Raw genomic sequence first — 19,976 nt, 5'->3', positions numbered from 1 at the left:
TTCTAACCAACAACATTTGATTTTTCATTTCAACATTTATGATTCCAGGTCTCTTTTCCGAAAAAACAAATTACATACCAAAAAACTTGTTTTATTTGTAATGTTTTACTGGCGTATTAACAAAAAGAAACAAATCAAAGTTTTCTATTAAAAGTTACGTTTAGAGGATAATATCTTAAAATGTTCTTGTATTTTGCATTAAGTTTCATGGTCATTCAAAAAACCATATTAAATTCATAGAACTGCTAAGAATTAATGGAAATAAATTCTAAAACTTTGCTATTTTGAGACCTGATGTAAAAAGTGGTAAATTTCAATATTAAAAAACGCCCTGCAATTTTATTGGAGCTTGACTTCATTTATCCATGTGTAGTATGAAGTTTATGATTAGAAAGAAGGATTATTAAATGTAGCTAGAACCATAATTGTAGTAATTTAAATTTTCCTACGGAGAGACTATGCTTTAACAAGATTAACTTTAATTAATTTTAGAGAGCTTTACTTTGTGGAACTCCATAATTTAGGATTTGAAGAAAAATTCTTTGCTTAGTCCACTTGTATGTTATTTTTAATATTTTAATAATTTAAACATGACATGTTTCGTCTAATATAGACATTTTCAAACTGTGAACTTTATTCCAGAATAGTTCGTAGATAATTTTCAACCTGCTAAATGATATATAGAGTCACTAAAATAAAACTATAATTCGCCATTTTTTGTATCAATTATAAATGTGACTCTGTTTTCATTTTGATACATATATATGTATTCGAATATTCAAGACTATATTCTAAATTTTGATAAAAATTATACACATGCTATCTTACGTTTAAGCTGGCTTATATCTACATAACCATATGGAAGTTGTATTGCATCTTGCATACCATAAAATAATTGATTACTGATAGAGATGGTGAGTCTTCCTCCAATAAATTCACTTGCTTGAAACGAGATTTAAAAATAATAATAATAGTTGGGTAGATTTACCGGATTTTGATAATCAATTCGGAAAATTTTGCGAGAAGGGTAATTATATTGATCGGATTGAGACAAATAAAAATAATTTGTTTGTTAAAAATTTTTGCATCGATGTTACCTGCTGTCGAACCATGAACATAGCAAACTAAACTTAAAATCTTAAGAAAACCGCAGTAACCTCATATTTTCAACTTTCTCTGATAAATTTTCGCAAAATTAAAGAATTGAGTTGAAATTCTGGAAAAAGATGTAACTTATCATAAGATTGATCATAAAAAAGGGTGGTCAACTCAATTCCTTCATTTCTCGGAAAGTTATCAGAGAAAGTTGCAAATATGAGGTTATTGTGGTTTTCTTAAGATTTCGAGGTTAATTTGTTGCTCAGGGTTTGATAGCAAACAAGGTCGATGCAGAAATTTTTAACAAACAATTTTTTTTTTTATTTGTCTCAATCCGATCAATAGAAGCAGAGATATTCAAGAAAACGTCACCAAAGAGCCCCAAAACCGCGGTAAAGTAAAAAAAAAAAAACTGTAATCGTAGATAGATGGTGACTTTTCAAACTATTGTCCGGATATCATGATTCTGGGTAAAAAATTCAAAAACTAAAAAAAAAAATTGATAAATTTTAAAAATTCCTTTAATATGCAAATGAATTTTACGCGTCTTATCCATTCAATTAATAAAATATTTATAACTCGCTATGACTCACAAATAAATAAAATTTTTTTTTTTTTGTACGGTATTCCTAAAATTATATTGCTCGCCCGTTTTATCAGTAAACTAAACAGTATCAACTATCAATAATTACGAAGACGAATAAATATTGTTGATATTAAATATTTGATTGTATATAATAAACAATAATAATAATTCAACTATATTAGATATTCAATAAATTTAGTATTGTTGCACAGTTTAAAAATAACTTTACTATTTATATACAAAATATTGCTTACATTTTTTTCTATTTATGTAAAGTTATGTAAAATATTTGTTTTCTAATTATAAAATTCATATGTTTAAATAAAATTTAAAATATATTTCTCGTCGTTTGTCTTTTTTGCGCCATTCTTGCATTCTTGCGCCATAATTTTGGTAATTTTTATCTCAGTGTATTTATTACACCGAAACAAAAAAAAACAATTAATTTTTTTATTCATTTTCAGAAATCATAGTATGTGCAACAAGTCAGGTTGGCCGAGCGGTCTAAGGCGCCAGATTTAAGCTCTGGTTCCCAAACGGGAGCGTGGGTTCGAACCCCACACCTGACAGAAATTTTTTTTTACATTTTATTTATTATATTATTATTTATTGTAATCAGATGTGTGATTTTAAGATGTGTTTTGTCTGCCATTTGTGTCATGATTCCCGCCCTACACTTGAATAAACCACGTCATCAGGGATGGATTTGCACGAAGCACCGCCCTTGAGCAATGATAAAAATGCCGCCCTGAGTTACTTCAGCTAGTTCTGATACAATAAAATACAATACAATTTGAACTAAAGAAAAAATTATACGCAAATCTTTTTTTATCGATGCTTTACGCTTAGGAATTCGTTATTATTCCAGAAAACGTATGAATCAGGATTTAAAAATATATATTATACGTTTAAAATCACTGCGTTATTAGGAAAATTGTGGAACGGAAAAAAAATGTATTTATAAAATATACTTTTATTTAATATGTTTTACAAATTTTATAGAAAATATGTGTATATTAATAGATAAAATTAATGACGTAGAGAAATTAATTTCTTGGTTAAATAGAATCAAAAATAAAAAAACGTATCCAACAAAAATTATTAATCTTCAATTTCATTATTTGCATTCTCAATTTGTTGTTTTAATTCATCATAACTCATTTGATTCTGCCACATATTTGGATCCCACGATGGGAATAATTCCTTAAAACTTTCAGGTTCATGACCTTGTTTAACTGTTATTATAACATCACCTTCATGACTACGTTCATCTGGGTTTTTACGTAAATATGATTTAGCTAATTTAAGTACTTCTCGTTTTTCCTCCGCAGACGATTCATTACCAATCCAAATATAAATTTCATCACCAGTATCCAAAATCATGATGTCATCTTCATCTAAATCTTCTTGAGTGAAATCGTCAATTTCTTCCACTTTTAATAAACCTCGTTTGGTAATATGACAATGGAATAAACGTGTTTCATCTTCATCAGAATGATTAATAAATTCATGATGATATTCTCCTTTGCCTCCTAAAGCTTCCCAGAATTCATCAGATTCGTCACCTTCATTAACAATAATAGCATCACGATTTGGTGCTAATATAGGTGCTATATTTGTAGCAAACGTACGTTCTTCTTCGTTGGAACCCTGAAAAAAGTTTTATACAATTTACGGAATTTTATATCCAAACTAGCAATAAACCGCCCGCTTCGCTAGGCTCTAATTGGGGGTGAAGGTAGGGATACTTAAGTTTAATACATGTTCAATACTTACATTTCCATTCCAAATATATAAATTATTAGGTGTTTCCAAAACAAATACATCGTCAGAATTTAACGATCCTGCAACTTCTGGTAATTGTGTAGCTCGTACATTTTCTTCGCTCGTACCACGAATTCTAAATAATCGAGTTCCATCTACATCGTATGTGTCATGATCGCGAAGATTTCTAAAACCACTTGCTTTACCACCCATAAACACAATCATTTTTCCTTTGAAAATAGTCAAGAAATGTTTTGGTTCATGATCTTGAACAACTCGTATTTGTATAGCCTTTCCTCCTAATTCATTATCCAAACGAACTGCATGTAAAGCTGCGGAAGTCTTTTCATCTTGTGTACTAGAATTTCCCTAGAAATGTATATGATTTTTAGATTGAATTTTCACATATTTTATAGCGGTATGATATCGTTCTTAGGCATTTCTTTGTAAAACGAAATTTTGAATTTGCTTCAAACCTAATGAATTTGTATTTGCTTCAAACCTAATCAATCCCTTTTTATACACTTAAAAAAAAAATTGAAAACTGTTAATATATTTTAGGTGTGCTACGCAATCCCTTTGAATGTTATGGAAGGGAGATAAGAAAGATCAAAAGAGGTGGAGGCTATAAAGGGATGGTTTTTACTTTTAAGCCCAGTGAAGCGGGCGGATATCAAGCTATAGCTATATAACTATAGTTTTAAATATTATTTACTATTTTTGTTTTTCTTTTTTTTTCTATTGAAAAAAAACCTTAAAAAATTATTATTTTTTAAGGTTTTAGCTTTAATTTAAATGGTTTTATTTAATTTGCACCGACTAGTTTTGAAAAAATTTATGAAAACATATCAACCAACATTTATCAAAACATAATCGAACAACCCATCCACTATAAATTTTCAGAATTGATTTAGACTTGGTTCAACTTTATTTTAAAAAAATCTAACTTTTTATCTAAAATTGCCTTGGTGCTCGTACATCCTTAACGGAATATGAATTCGTTTTACATGGAAATGATTCCTTTCTAGAAGACATTACTTACTTGCCAGAAGTAAATGACATACTTGTCTCCAAATTCAGAATTATAACGATATTTAATAACATATGAATCACCACCAAAGAACATTCCATGGGCACTCTCATTAACTGGTTCTAATTCGAAATTTTCAACACGATAAATTTCTACGGTACCATTACCATCATCAGGCATAAATGATTGAGCTTTACCACCGCTTTTTTGCAAAACTTTTAATAAACGTTTTTCATTATCATTTTCCCAATTGACTGCACGTTTCATAATTCTGCTATGTATTTCACCACGATCACGCCAGTTTTGGAAATATTGTTTAAATGCTGCAGGTTCACCACCTTCTATAATTCTTTGTACAGGAACCCAAGCTGGATATTTTCTTGTTTTTTTGTATTCTTCAGCTTTTTTCATTACTTCACGTTTTTCATTTTCTGTACATTTTTTACCAATCCAAGCATAAATACCGGATGAAACTGTATCCAAGTAGAAACAATCCTAAGCAAATTCAAAATTTTTTTAATTAATACCCAAAATGAAAAGTTAATTTTGAAGTCTACGAAAGCATTTATTAAGTAAGGAAATTAAGAAGTTATGATAGAATAGTGAGGAATTTGTTTTCTTATTAAACACTGATTTATAAACCCCCAACCAAAAAAGGGATGTTATAAGTTTCACCGCTATGTGTTTGTGTCTCTCTGTCTGCCTGTGGCATTGCAGTGCCTAAAGGGATGAACCGATTTTGAATTTTTTTGTTTCGTTTGAACAATAACTTAATGAAGAATGTTCTTAGCTATGTTTTAAGTGCGAGTTTAGGATTCCGTTCTCGGAACAACTAAAAAATAGGCGATGTTATTCAAAATCGGTTATTGCTATGATTTTTATGTGTTTTATTTCCGAGTATCAAAGTCGTTTTAAATGAATTAAACTTACATTTGTGTTTAATGAAGTTTGTTTTAATGGTTTATCATTAACTTGCTCATATTTTATTGAACCGGTGGCATCTGAAACTCTATAAAGTGTAACTCCTTCATCTTTCTTTTCATAGGATTCATCATCACCACCACTAGATTCATCTGGAACACTTTGACGATTTCCTGATCCAAGTGCATCGAAAAAGGCTTGTGTTTCCTCCTCTCTACTGAATTCATCAATAATATGTATCTTTGATCGACCACCATGATCTTGATCACGGATTGTATTTGCAGCAGTAATAGCCTTTAAACGTTCACTACGTTTAGCTTTTTCACCAACGAATACATAAACATCTTTGCCGACATCCAATATAAAGCAATCGCCTTTATTCATAGAAGATAAACTTGGCTCTACTTGTCGCACTCGAATATTACGTTTGCCTTTGACTTGGAATAGACGTTTTTCGAATGCATTTGGATCAACATGTGTAAATCCAGTTGCAATGCCACCTGGTAAGTAACGAACACCACCAACACTCTTAAAATGTGAAAGGAAAGTTTGTGATTCGTGCTCTTGAACTTCACGATATTGAATGGGACTTCCACCAAGTTGATCATCAAGTTCAACAGTTAAAATAGCAGCTGCTCCAGATTCATCCTAATAATCATTAAATTTAACCATCAAATAGGGGCCATTTTATCTGTAGCGACATATTTGAATAATGTCATAAAATCTGACTCAAAGATTTACTATACGCCAAAATATGTATTTTAATAATTATAACAGAAGCCAAGGGTAAAGAAAAAAATTTTACGTTGAAATTTGTCTTACCATAGATCATAGGCAGTAAAATTAATATTTTTGCTGTTGTATGCTTTTTAATTAATTGAATAAAATTTTATTTTAAGTATCGTGGTATTTATTTCAATAACAAATTTAATTTTTTATTATTCAGGGCACATTATTTTAATAACACTTACTTGAGAGGTTTCTAATCCAAGCCAGAAATGAATATCCCAACTTTTTTTGCCCGATTTTTCTTTTGTCTGTAATTGTAATATTTACATTTTAATTATGTAATATATAAAAAATTGTACAAATTAAATTAAATTAAGTAGGCTTATACTTACAAAAAGAACTATATAAGAATCACCAGTATGGAATTTCCCATAATCTTTAGCAGGTAATGGCACTGGTTCGAAATTCTAAAAAAAAAAGTTATAATTAGTAATGTCTAAATAATCCCGACAAAATCCGTCAAAGAGCATGATTAAGTTTTTCATGGAAAATTTTTGCAGGATTCCATTTTAAACATGCTCCTGAACCTAGAAGTGCAGGTTGTCAATGGGAATCCTGTACGATGTTAAACTAATTTTATTTAAACAAATAAGTAATTTTTACCAAATCGCTTCGGAAAATTTTTTATCATATAACTGGGGTCAAAATTAACAAAAAATGTTCTTTTCATTTGAACTTTTTTCTCTAAACCATCCAATTTTCGAGTAAAAAATGCGTAAATTTTGAAAAAACGCGATTTTTACCACTCAAAAAGTGTATTAATATGTATAAAATTTTATTTGTAGTCTAATTGCATTTTTAGTGCTTGATTGTTAATTCTTCAGAGATCGCGTGAAAAAAACACCCAAAAACAACGATTTTCTGTTCTATACATTTTAGAAAGGTGGGATTTTCACCTATCGACTCGAAATAAAGCCAAATTAACAGAAAAGTTCGAAAAATTCATTTTCTACAACACAACCCCTTGGAAAATCGGAAAAACCGTTTTAGCGTTTATGATGCTACCTTTAAAATGTTACATATTAGAAATTTGACTTGTTATTTTAAATTTTATACTTGGTAATTTTATTAAAAAACCTCACACAAGAAACTATTTCTAAGGTAGTTAGAAAACTTTTGATCAAGCTTAAAATTTTTCTTCTTCAATTATCTGGTTCATTTTTGAATGTTTAATAAAAGTGAAAATTAAGCGGCCCCGCATGGAGGTTTGTATTATGTTTTTTTCATTATTTGACGGAAATACGGGTAAATTGTGTAAATATGTCAATGAAATATTTAGATAGCATAAAATATACAGAGAGTATCTGAATAAATGGTCAATATTCAATTGTGTGGTAGGGTACATCGAAACAAGATTTTGGATATCAGAAACCTGTGTCCGCAAATGCTCGACTTCAGAGCTACTAAATGCCAGAAATTTTGTACATCCTTTTAGATTTATTCCGAATCTGCCGAATTGTTTTGAATAATAGTTATTGCTATAATCTTAAGAGAAATAATTTTATGGCTTAAAGTTTTAAGTAATATGTTCATTCGAAAACTGTTTAAGATAAAGCAAAATTTTAAATAAGAGAAGTGTTTCTCTTAAAAATGTGAAAAACTTTTGATAAAAATTTTTTCATAAACCCTTTGAATTCGGCATAAATACGAAACATTCTTCTAAGTTTCTGACGCTTATTATAACCATAAACCATTGTGTTCCCGATTTCCGAACACATATTCAGTAGTGTACCAAAATGCTTATTTCGGAGTACCCCACCACTCTATTGATTATTTTTGATCATTTGTTTAGATACATCCTGTACTTATAGTGCAGTTTCAAATCTATATTTTATTACAAGAGTATGATTGATAAGAATTTAAGTAGGTAAATAAATATAAATATAATTATATATATATTAATTCATTATAATACTTATTGTTATATTACGGTATTACTAAATTGCAAAATTTTAAAAAATAAATAAAAAATTTAATAAATATTAAAAGTAACAACTTTTTACACACAAAAAAAACACGTGGGAAATGTTATTCTAGGATATCATGTTACCCTTTTTCGGGCGTTTGGGTGGGGGCAGAAGGGGGTCAAATGTCTGCTAGCAGTATGTAACTTTTAAGCGATCATTAGGGAGCTTATTTGGTAATGGCAGAAATTTTTCTCAATTTTTACTTATTTCATTTCCCCCTTCCCCTCTAACTCGTAAATGGCCGCTCTGCCATATATATATCCAATTAGAGAAAATGCTCCACATCCTCTCAGGAGCTTATTTACCACTAGAATACAGAGCTTCATCACTAAGACTAAAATTTTGTCTGAAATACCAATGCCTATACGACCTAGCCTACATATTTTATCGATTTCTTGCAGTGTTCACATAAATACACACCACGAAATAATTTATTTATGACGGAAATTTGTATAGCGTCACATTGTCGGGATAAAATGCTTACTGCGTAGGAAATGCGTTGTTGAATTGAAAAAGAAAAGTAATAATAATACAGGAAGATATAAAATTTTTGATATGATACTAAAAAAACTATTACTGTTTGTTTTTAGAAATATAAATTATATATATTAAATTATTTAAAATGTTAAATTTATTCGACAATAAAAGTCAACGTTGCGTTGTAAAAACGATAATTTTTGCTAATTGCTATAATGTGCATTGCGTCATTGCGTTAAGTTCGATATTATTTGATTGCTTAAAAAAAAAAAATTTGCATCAATTAAGACCTTTTTTACAGTTTTAAAAGTAACTAGTACGTTTTTTACAGTGTGGTTGTCTATTTTCAAAAGCTGGGTTTGTTTAAAAGCTAAATGTGCGGGGTTCTTTATATGAAAGTTAAAGACGTAAAAACAAAAATATTTAAAAGGCTTATTTGCATCTTTTTAAATCCCTACATGGATAAATTAATGCAACATATTGCAAATGTTTACAAGTTTACAAAATCAATATACTTTAATTAAAAGTTAATCCATACTTTTATGAGTATGTAGATAGTTCTATTGTTGAAAATAATATCTAAAAATAGTCACACCTGTATTTAAAAAATGATTAGATAAAAAAATGAAATTATTATCAATTAATCAATAAATTATTCAAAAAATATTACAAAATTTTTCTATGAATTTGTTCATTATATGTATGATAAATTATATTTTCATTTATTATTTTACATAATTTAATAATGACTGTAGCCACGTCGAAAAATAAAAATAATTGATACACAAATATTAAATTAAAGTACAATTATATAAAATTAAAAACAACTAAAATAGTTCATACTAATCAATATATTTGTTTTATGATTTTTATAGTTGGAGAATAATTCTGAATTCGTTGCATATTCACGGTTTTAAAACACGTCCTTTACTAAAGATCCAAGAGTTTGGAAAGCGAAAATGTTTTTAAAGCATTGTTCTTGTTGACAACTTAGTCGCATCAATGAATAATAAAATAGCCAATCTTTTCTTGTCGATCTCTCACGGGTCGAGCTAGTGTTATTATATTCCAGAGGCCTGTTAATATTATATCCATACTAATAACCGCGAATAGAAACTAATAATAGGTAATAAATATATTATAGATTAAATATCAGAAGTAAACTTTAGATTTACTTTAAACGCTGCACCTAAACAAAATTATAATACAAATTTAAATTTAATTATTAAAAATGAATTAAAAACGTTATATATTCACATTAAATTTTATTTATCACTTCCGTTTGGTTATGCTTCAATAGTACAGGATAATACGATATAAAAAATAAAATTGAAACAAAAATAATGTGTGTTCAATATACCTACACCCATGAATGTTATAAAACGTACTTTTATTTAAAAATAAACATTTTGCATGGTTCAAAATTTATTATTTCATACTTCCGGTCTTATTGTAGATAGTACAGTAAAAGATTTTACAAAAATCGGCTAATAAAGGAAAGTGAAAGAAACTGCTCGCATTTTGCTAAAATCTCATGGAATTTGTTTCTTAGGTGTAAAATATTATTAGTAAGGTATGGGTTAGTGGTGCAAATGTTTATATTTGTTAATAAACAATAAATTTTTAATTTAATGAAACGGTCAATGTTAAAGTTCACTTAAAAAATTTGTAAATAGGCAACTTGTATGACGTAAATGTTAAGTGTTTGTCAAATAATGGAAAACTATTATACATGTAGAGATACACAAAGTACAAAATTTTGAATGTTTTCAAAAAAAAAATATTTTTGTATTTTTTGACCAGTTTTAAGTAAGAAAGTATTCCTGTAATTTTTTCTCTAAACGCTTAGTTTTTGAAATAAAAATTCTTGAAAAATTAAAAATTCGATTTAAAAAGAAATATGTTATATTTTCAATCTCTGAGGGAATTCGCTTAGCTAACGCAGCTCCTGCGCTACGAATTTTTATATTTTTGGGTAATAATATCTCCATGTTGAAACCTACTTTTTATTAAGTTATACGAATGTAAAACAACAAGCAATTTCGTAACACTGAACATAAAATTATATTCAGGATGTGGATATATGTAATTAATTACAGTATAGATAATTTTAATTAAAAACATAATGCAATGGAATCAAGCTAATCTTGTTAATATTATAATTATACGAATGTATAAATATATTTGTTTTATTTACTTGAATTTTTGATAAATTACTCTGTCAATTTTTCTTTTATATATAGGTATAAAAGGTTTATTGGATTTGGGTTTCCGCCAAATTAATAAGAATTATCTTCAATTAGAACATCTGCTATATTTTATAATTGCTTCAAAATTCGTTGCGTAGTTTTAAAGATCTAAGCATACATAGGGACATGATAGGTACAGGAAGCGGGATGCGACTTTGTTTTATACTATGTATTGATAATGGGTTTTGTCCCTGGACTTATAATAAATAATGTGTTTTGACCGCATGTGGCGTAGGCACCATAACCACAAGACCACGACCTAATTGAGAATAGTATTAATATTTCAAGCTTTTTATCTAGCCCCCATCCGCTGAACGCACGATAAGGAACATAGTTCCAATATCAAAAAGTTCCAATTTCAGCTTGATTGGACATTCAGAAATGAGTGAAAGTATCAAAAAGGCTATAGAAATGGATATATTTATTGGACGATTGCAATTTAAACTTCCTTTTACATCTTCAAACAAACTCACAAATAACATTTAGCCTTGAACAATATATCATTAAAAAAACCAAAGAGTTATATTTATATCTCTATAGTCTACGGAAAAAACTAAGCAAACCACCATTTAAAAGTATAATATTCTGCGGCTTTTTTGTTTATTTTAGATATTTACACGCTATCGTTTATTTTATTTATTTTTTTACATATACCTACTAAAACTGTTGTTTATATGTATTGATATCAAGACAGTAAATGTTTGTAAAAAAATATCTACTGAAAATATTTTGAATATTTATTAAAGTTATTTGTAAAAGATAATAATTTAATATAATAGTTAATTATAATTAGAACCAACAATAAAACTTTATATTCTCGTGCAATGGCTCATTAATTCCATACGGTATGACTGAATCTTATTTTTACAAATTTAATATTTACATTTTAGTCTTGGAAACTCTAATACAAAATTTCAACTCATTCGTTACAATAGGGAATATTCATGAAATTTAAATTTGGTTTAAATATTTTTCTTCCGTAACTTTAATGACTGGACATTTCAACTAAACCATTATTCTAGTAATTAATATCTTTTTAATTACTTAAAATTAATTAATAAAAGCACAAATTCAGTGAAGAATTAATTTTCTAACCCCTTGAAATAGGTCTCTTATAAGTTCAAAGCTCCTGAGAATTTCTTTAGATCTAAAAATTCTGGTCTTACTCTAATGCTGCGGCCAGACACCAAAGCGAACAGCAAACAACAACGAAAATAGAAAAGTTTCAAATGGGTGTATAACATTTCATATATTGCATGGATTATTGGATTTCACTCTGCGATGTTAATATTGTTTGGTACTTGCCTATTTTCGTTATTGTTTGTTATTCGCCTTCATGCCAGTAGCTTAAACAGTAACGAAAATTTTTAAATTGCCCTTTCACTTTCCGTTACAAGAAGATCTTTTTTATATTACAAAGAAGCATTCCTTTCAAAATATAAATGCCTAAATGCATACATACTTTACATACTTTCAATCTCCCCTGCGAGAAAACCTTCGTCGTTAATTTTCTAACGAGTATCTCTTAAGAAACTGATATATATATATTATAATCGTGAAAGTTTGCATGGATGGATGGATGTTTGTTACTCTTTCATGCAAAAACTACTGAACGGATTTGGATGAAATTTGGAACAGAGATAGATTGTAGTCCAGATACCCCTGTAAAATGTATGGTTCCTGTGAGATAGATTAAATTTTTCATAGAGCAAAGAATCAACATTATTTTTTGCATAGGTAGTGGAAGTTTAGGGGTCAGACAATGACATAGGCAGGAACCGTGATTTTTAAAGATTTTTGTCAAAGTTCCTGAAATAGATTTTAAGCGTATTTTTCTCAAGAAGGCTTGATTAATTTACACAGTAACGATAACAACTCTCAAAATCCCTTTGAATCGCGAGTAACACCGCGGAGCGCAGTTCATTGTATAAAGAAAACTGCATAATTTTATCAGTCATATTGCAATTTCTTTTTCTTTCAGCCTCTGCGCTAAAAATTTCGAGAGTCTGGCAAATTGCCTTATAAAATTTTGCCTTATAAGCTGTCTGTTGTCTAGACAATTTACTGTTTTTGAGGTCGCCAGAGACAGAAAATGATTTTTTTGAAGTGGTAAATCTTAAAACCTGTATTAAATGTTATCAAAAAGGAAAGTCCACTTTCCATGTTAGAAAATTTGAGAGTGCCAAGTAAGAAAAATGTTGTTGTCGGAACTATTTCGTTTAAAAACACTGTTTTGGAGTAGCAATTTAAAGCGATAATAATAAAAACCAAAAAGAATAATAGAGATAAAGGTATAACAATTAAATTAAATTATTAAAAAAAAAATTACCTCAATTCTCCAAATTTCTAATCCAGGTTTTTGACCGGCTTGTGCGAATGCTGGATGCATGACTTTTCTTTGTTGTGTTTTACCACCACCTTGTTGTTGTGTAATCGGTGTACTACCAACTCTTGTTTTTCCAAATGTTGTTAAAGCCTCTGTTGTATCAACAATCACTAATAATCCAATCAAGGCCACACATACAATTGTTACAAATGAAATGTGTTGTTGATTTCGTAAAGATGTTTGTTTATAACTGCATGATGAAACGGTGTATGAATGATGTTTATCATTACTGCCACCTCCACCAGCACAGCCGTTATCTTTGGCCTCCCCACACACGCGTTGTGGCGTCATTGCGGTAGCCGGTACTCTCTTATGAGTCAATTTTATATTAAATTGACAAAAATTTGTCTTGATAAAATGTATTTCCCTGTAAAATAAATTACATTTAAAACTATCCAAAATTTTTAATTTTGAGAATTAAGATAGTTCCAGCACAAAGGCAATTTTAGATTTAGGGTTGAAATTATTTGTACCTTTTCATGAATGTAGACGAAAAATAGGAATAGTAAATTTTTCGATATCTGCCTTGGTTTTAGAAATATCGAAAGCTTAATAATTAAACAAAATTTTCAATTTTCGATATTTTGAAAATTAGGTATTCTAGATATCGAAAAATTTTATTCTTAGTTTTCTTCTTATATTGTCAATTTATAACATAATTCATTATCAAATTCCACGGCCATATAACACAAAACCTCATTTTTAGAAATTTAAATCTGTAGAGACTCATTGAGACTAGACTGATTATTAACCTTGGTCAAGGTTTGGAGCGCCTGCCAGCACGCAGCTTGATTCGCCTGCTGGCAGGCGAATCAAGCCTTGGTTTATTAGCCTTGACAAAGGCTGGGAATCAAGCCTCGGCAAACCATTCCTGGCTCAACATCGATTCCTCCCTCAAAGCTGGAATTTCCTAAATGGGAATAACTTTTTGTATATTATGGTCCACTAATTACTTGGCTATGTTAACTACGTTATATATTTTTCAAAGTAAAACGCATAAATATTTAACATATTTCATTATTATTATTATTATTGCAAAATTTTATGATCAAATAAAACTCAATATATTCCAACAGAAATAGAACATTAAAATCCATGAATAATTTTAGTTAGCTTATGAAATATTTTGGTTACCTATCGATTTTTATTTGTGTAGCCTTGAATGTAAGTCATGCAATATGAGAATTACTGTTACAGTACAATAAAGGAAAATTTTGTTAGTAAAAGTTTAGATGAATATTAAGTGTAGATAAATTATAAGTAAAACATGTCCAGAGGAAATTTGAAAATGTATTAAATATAATTTAACTAAAATTTTCTCAAATAAATGAAATTTTATCTTATTTATTTATTAAAGTCTCAATATTTCCATATATAACGACTATGTAATATCACAAACTAGTTACAAAAAATTAGTTTTAATCATTTAAAAAAAGGTGTTACGTGATGAGGATAATCAAGCCACTCTCCCCCCTCCTGTAACGCCCTGTAGATACTAATGGTCATCCCTTCCCATCCCTCTAAGAACGATATGTGGTGTATGGACGTGCCCGAAGTAATCCACGTGGCTACGGGTCAAATTACCTTTAAAATTAATTGCAAGCTTTTTTTGTCTTTATTAACAAGTCATTATTAACATTAACAAAACCGATCGTAATTGTAATATCGCAACTTTATTGTAACCTACTAAGGATAATAATAAATATCCTTACTAGTAATATTTTAAATGCGAACATAACTCTGCCTGTCTTCCTGTCTGTCTGTTACGCAATCACGTCTAAACTACTGAACCGATTTTAATGAAACTTGGTACAGTGATTGCTAGAGCCTGAGAAAGGACATAGCCTACTTTAATGTGAAAAACGGCTGTAAGAGGTTGAAATAGGGGATGCATCCAGAAAACGAAATGAAACTCAAGCCAAAGGCCTTACTTCTACTTCTACTACTAATACTAGATACTTCTCATCTATTTCTATGCAACCATAATATCCCACAGAGAAGCGTGGCAGGGTACAGGTATATATTATAAATGTAAAGTGAGTTTATTAAGTTTGTAAAATGTTATGGAAAGGGATAAGTGAGAGCAAGGGAGAAGAAGACTATGACGCGGGGTTATTTACTTTTTGAATGGAAATTTCCCAGCGAAGCGGGCGGGTATCATGCTAATACAAAATATTCAAATGGTTTTTATTATGCTAAAAGATCTGTTTTTATTTGCAACCTTGAAAAGAACTAGATACATTATAGTAGTCATAACATATGAATATCACATTGTGAGAAATTGTATGAATACACAGGCTAAATTGTCATGTAAACAATTGTTTATATATAAAAATAAAATGTAAACTAAAGTATAACAAAAATGACTTATAAATAAATAAAATGACTCATTCATTTAATACGTCTTTTCCTCAAGTTCATTTATTTAATAGGTACAAATATAATTTTAATCCAGTTTTACAAGAATACCTATTGGCGGATCGAAATATATTATTTTGATTAAAGTATGGCATTTTTTCTGTAAAAATAATAAAACTTTAAAATGCAAACATTTTTCGTCTGAACCCTGTCCTGTATGCAATTAAAAGATCTTTATAAAACACAAAAAATTTAAAAGTCATCATATTTGTTAGGTCCTATGCAGGGGCGGCCTGAGAAAATTTTAAAAATCATGCCAGATTTTATTGTATGCAGAGAAAGGGACCTTTCACCCTAAAAATCTTAAAAACTATTCACTATACAACTTATGCCTCCATCGACACTTTTAATTAGCATGTTAAGAACTACCCTTCTTCAAATTTTCAACCAATTTAGTCGCAAGCCACTTCTCATAAGAGTTCAGTCAGTAACCGTTTTGCAGTCAGTAATGGAAATCGGGAAGTTACTACTATATTACCAATTTTGGAATTTTTTCGATTCGTCAGTGTTGTTTCATACTGGAATATCATACAATTTCATGGTAATGTTATTTTATAATTAAAAAATTACGTTTCTTCAACAAACCATAAAAGAAAAAAAAATTAATCATTGATTAGATATTTAATTAGTCAATCGTTAATAAATTATGTTAAATAATAAATGGTGAATATAAACAAAACAATATTTGAAAATTTTTTGCACCATAAGAAGTAATCTGAATAAAAACAAGAAACCTTAACCGATGTACTGATCTATCAAAGCAAATTGTTTATATTAGTTGTAACGCAGAGGCCAATTTGGTCCATTCATTTCATGTTTTCGTGCCCTAATTTAGCTGTAGAATATTCGCAAAATTTTAGTGTTGGAAGGGAAGTGTTGCGGGAATACCGAGTACGGACTAATACGGTGTAATTAGAATATCTATATTTAGTCGCAGAAACGAATATCTATTTGGAAAATCTCTCATAGTTTTCTTTTGCAAAATAACTTTTTTATTTTGGAAAATTTTCTTGAATATTTAAAGACTTGCGAATGTTTTTAAGTATAAATTTTTGCTGTTTGCGAATTTTATGAGTGTTTTTTTTTTAACCGTAAATATACTAATTTCACAATTCGGTTAATAGTGATGAAAATGGTCCCAAACGGTAAACGAGTAAACGGTATCTCTGTCGTCTCTTGGAGTTTTCGTTAAATTCGTTATATTCAGGTTGAGCAGGAATTTCGCGACAAAATTGAGCTCCGAGGTACCTTGTGCCCGGGTTACATCGTGTTCACTGAGTACTCCGGGCAACAGGTGCATGGTGCCCGATTCTGTTGCGATATTCTTGTTCAGCGACCCCAAAAACTAAGTAACGAGGTTGGACCGTTTATATAACAAATTGACCGTTAGACGGAGATACTGTTAAATCGGAGAACTAGGTACCTCAGAGACTAATTCTGGCGCGATGTTCGTGTTCCGCGATCTTAAAAACCTCCACAGAGTAACAAGTTTGGAATCATTTTTATCACTATTAACCGAATTGTGAAATTAATATATTTAGGGTTAATTTAAAATGCATATTATTTATGCAAATTGCATATTTTTAATTTCTTATAAATAAATTTAGGTCACAATATTTCCTGACGCTCTAACGAATCGATTGCCGAAACCCGCAGTCAAATCCGAATTACTGTAAAAATTTCCGAACTTGGACCGTTTTTAGTGTTTCGTTTCTGCGTCTATTATTTTTAATAAGAATTCATTATACATCGTGAGCCAGAGTCATTACCGATATTTGTATTATATTGTAATGGTTAGTGCCTTTTGGTCAATTCTGTATATTGCAGTAGGTAGGATGGTAAGCACATGGTAAGTATGCTTCGTAAAGTACATGAACACAATTTTCAATATCAAAGTTAAATATTCGCTATCAAGAATTGCTCATAGTATTGTTTTCGAATTCTGGGTTAAAGTTCTCTCTTTGCCCACGATTAACCATACAAATCATTGATTACCCATTGGCTGGAAACTGTGCGAGAAGACAGTCTTGTCCGCACAGATAAAAATAAACTTTAAACATTTATTATCATCAAGGAATCACTTTTATCTATCAGGAGGGAATATTTGGATGTAATAACTATAAAAAAATTATATAATCGATTTCTAAAAATTACCGCCAGAGTTTATTTATATTCAATACATTTTGTTATTCATAAAGTCAAGGTTTTTTCAAGCATACACTTTAATAAGTTGTTAAAATTTTTGCATAATAATTAATATAATTTTAGAATTAAGAAAAAAATTAATTTAAATCACATACCGTTTAAGCTGGCGTTTGTCAACAATAAACAATAAATAAATAATTATTTAATCAACAATAACATGGACAATAATAACATTGAATAACACAAACAAGAATAACTTGAACACTACAAATAATATTAAATAATTATGTTTGATCCAATTTATTGCTTAAAGAAGACAAGATCATACAAGGCGATTATATATACATATTATTTAGTAAACTAACCAATACCAAGAATATAATACTGACCTTATATGCCCCTCATAATAAACGAGCGTGTGCTTATAATTTTGTGCATATTATTAACATAATATCTAATAAAACATAATTTAAGACAATAAAAATAATATTTAATGAAACTAAATTCAATTATTTAATTTGTTACATTGGATTAAACGAATTATAATCATTAACTTAACACCCAATGCTAAAATAATAGTTTCGGGGTTCGGGAAATGTACAGGAAAAAATCCGTGCAAGATGGCTGCTTATAGATTTTAAAACCATGTCAAAGATACTGTCCCATCTGGCGTTTTGCTCTAAGATTCGATCTCGTAGCCCCAATCTGAATGGAGGTATAAACTCTCAGAATTGAAATAACATTACGGAGGTTTTTGTAACATGGCTGCATCGTGAAACATGGACAGTTAGGTAGCGATAGATTTCTCTACCACTTTGCTCCAAATTTCGCGCAAATGATTTCTGGAAAAACTTTGAGAACCAATGTATTCTTGATTGAAGGTAGGATTCGCTACTTATCTGTCCATGTTTCGCGAAAAAGCCATATCGAAAAATCCTCCTCGGAATTTATAACCATAGCTCTTTATTTTTAGGGGATAAAAAGACTTGAAGATTATTGTTAAGAAATTAAATCTTGGAAATTACCAACTTTTCGGGAAAAATAGACTAAATTATTAAATGAAATAAATTATAGTTTTAAAAAAAATTGTCCTAATTCTAGGCTTTTTTTCGTAGGAACCGTTTGCTTGTCTGTTGTTACTATGAGAACTTCCCAAGGACTGGCTTTAAATTTTTCTTAGAAGACAAACTAGTTTAACAAGAAATATATGCAATAACAATACATCATAACTTCAAACACCATAAGTATTATGTATACAGGGTGCTACTTAAGTTGGCTGCATATGGAAAACTTTTTTATTATAAGGTTTACGAAAAAAAGTTATTCTTTATAAAAATCTTTGTTTTCGAAAATATTAACATTCAGCTATTCACTCTTGACATTGAATATACAGGATGTCCACAAAAAAGTGCACAGCTCGGGCCTCGCCGTGTTGGCTAACGCCGGGGCACTGATTAGGTTGTTATTTTGATTAGTACAGTGCCTTATAACAATAACTATACGCTCGCTTTGAGTTTTTAAAAATTATTGATAACAGTTGTATACACGAAATTTATGTGACCTAACTTGAAAATAAATGACCGTAAAAGTATTATAAAAAAGGGTATCATTAAATATTATATTTTAATTACTTAATTACGATATCCATTAAGAAGAAATATTTTTGTAATCTGACTTTACAAGGAAATCACATTCATGTCTGAAAATTAATATAAACATTGATTTTAATTCCACTTAAACAAAAACTGAAGAAAACAAGTAACTAAATTTAACTATCGCTAATTTATCTAGATAATAAAAAATAAGAGAATTAAAAGCCATAAACTTTTGAAACATTAAACTGGCTGTTTCAAAATTACACGGCACTATTTAGGTGCGTGTTCATGAAGCAAAAAAGTTAAAACTAAAAAAGTTAAACCGAGTTACAGAAGGTTGAAGAAATATTCTTCTCAAGTTAGATGTTAATCAAGTGAGATGATCATTAATACCCGAGATTTTTTAAAAAAGAGTTTCATTAGCTCAGTCAATTATTTATTTTCAGATTGTCCTTGAAAGAAAAAATTTTTTAAAGAATAAAAATAATTTCGGATAGCTTAACAAAAAAGGTCAATAAAGTCAATAAGTTGTTTGTATATGTAGTTTATAT

At 29.4% G+C, this 19,976-nt stretch overlaps 1 protein-coding gene and 1 non-coding gene across 2 annotated transcripts; one reads left to right on the top strand and one right to left on the bottom strand.

The window, feature by feature from the left end:
- Positions 1-2,169: 2,169 nt before the first annotated feature.
- Positions 2,170-2,253, top strand: Trnal-uaa. The gene has a single exon. It is a non-coding gene; the product is annotated as a tRNA-Leu (tRNA).
- Positions 2,254-2,688: 435 nt separating this feature from the next.
- LOC123297341 (gelsolin, cytoplasmic) lies at positions 2,689-18,145 on the bottom strand. Its single transcript, XM_044878957.1, has 8 exons — positions 17,986-18,145; positions 13,211-13,634; positions 6,521-6,595; positions 6,371-6,436; positions 5,409-6,047; positions 4,491-4,973; positions 3,461-3,817; positions 2,689-3,334 (listed from the first exon to the last, which is right to left on the bottom strand). Exons 2-8 carry the CDS (start codon positions 13,556-13,558, stop codon positions 2,786-2,788), a joined length of 2,517 nt encoding a protein of 838 aa, XP_044734892.1. The 5' UTR covers positions 13,559-13,634; positions 17,986-18,145; the 3' UTR covers positions 2,689-2,785.
- Between the last annotated feature and the right edge of the window lie 1,831 nt (positions 18,146-19,976).

The sequence above is a fragment of the Chrysoperla carnea genome, chromosome 4, assembly GCF_905475395.1.
Source record: "Chrysoperla carnea chromosome 4, inChrCarn1.1, whole genome shotgun sequence".
Taxonomy (NCBI): domain Eukaryota; kingdom Metazoa; phylum Arthropoda; class Insecta; order Neuroptera; family Chrysopidae; genus Chrysoperla; species Chrysoperla carnea.
The sequence above is the reverse complement of the archived record's forward strand: the minus strand, read 5'-3'. Positions and strand labels throughout refer to the sequence as shown.

Bases quoted from the DNA above. Each gene is read 5' to 3' on its own strand.
- LOC123297341 (XM_044878957.1), bottom strand. From the start codon at position 13,558: ATGACGCCACAACGCGTGTGTGGGGAGGCCAAAGATAACGGCTGTGCT. The intron at 6,048-6,370 runs GTAAGTGTTATT...AATGATTATTAG, and splicing joins TTGGATTAGAAACCTCTCAA to GATGAATCTGGAGCAGCTGC. The intron at 3,818-4,490 runs GTAAGTAATGTC...ATACATTTCTAG, and splicing joins ATGTCATTTACTTCTGGCAA to GGAAATTCTAGTACACAAGA.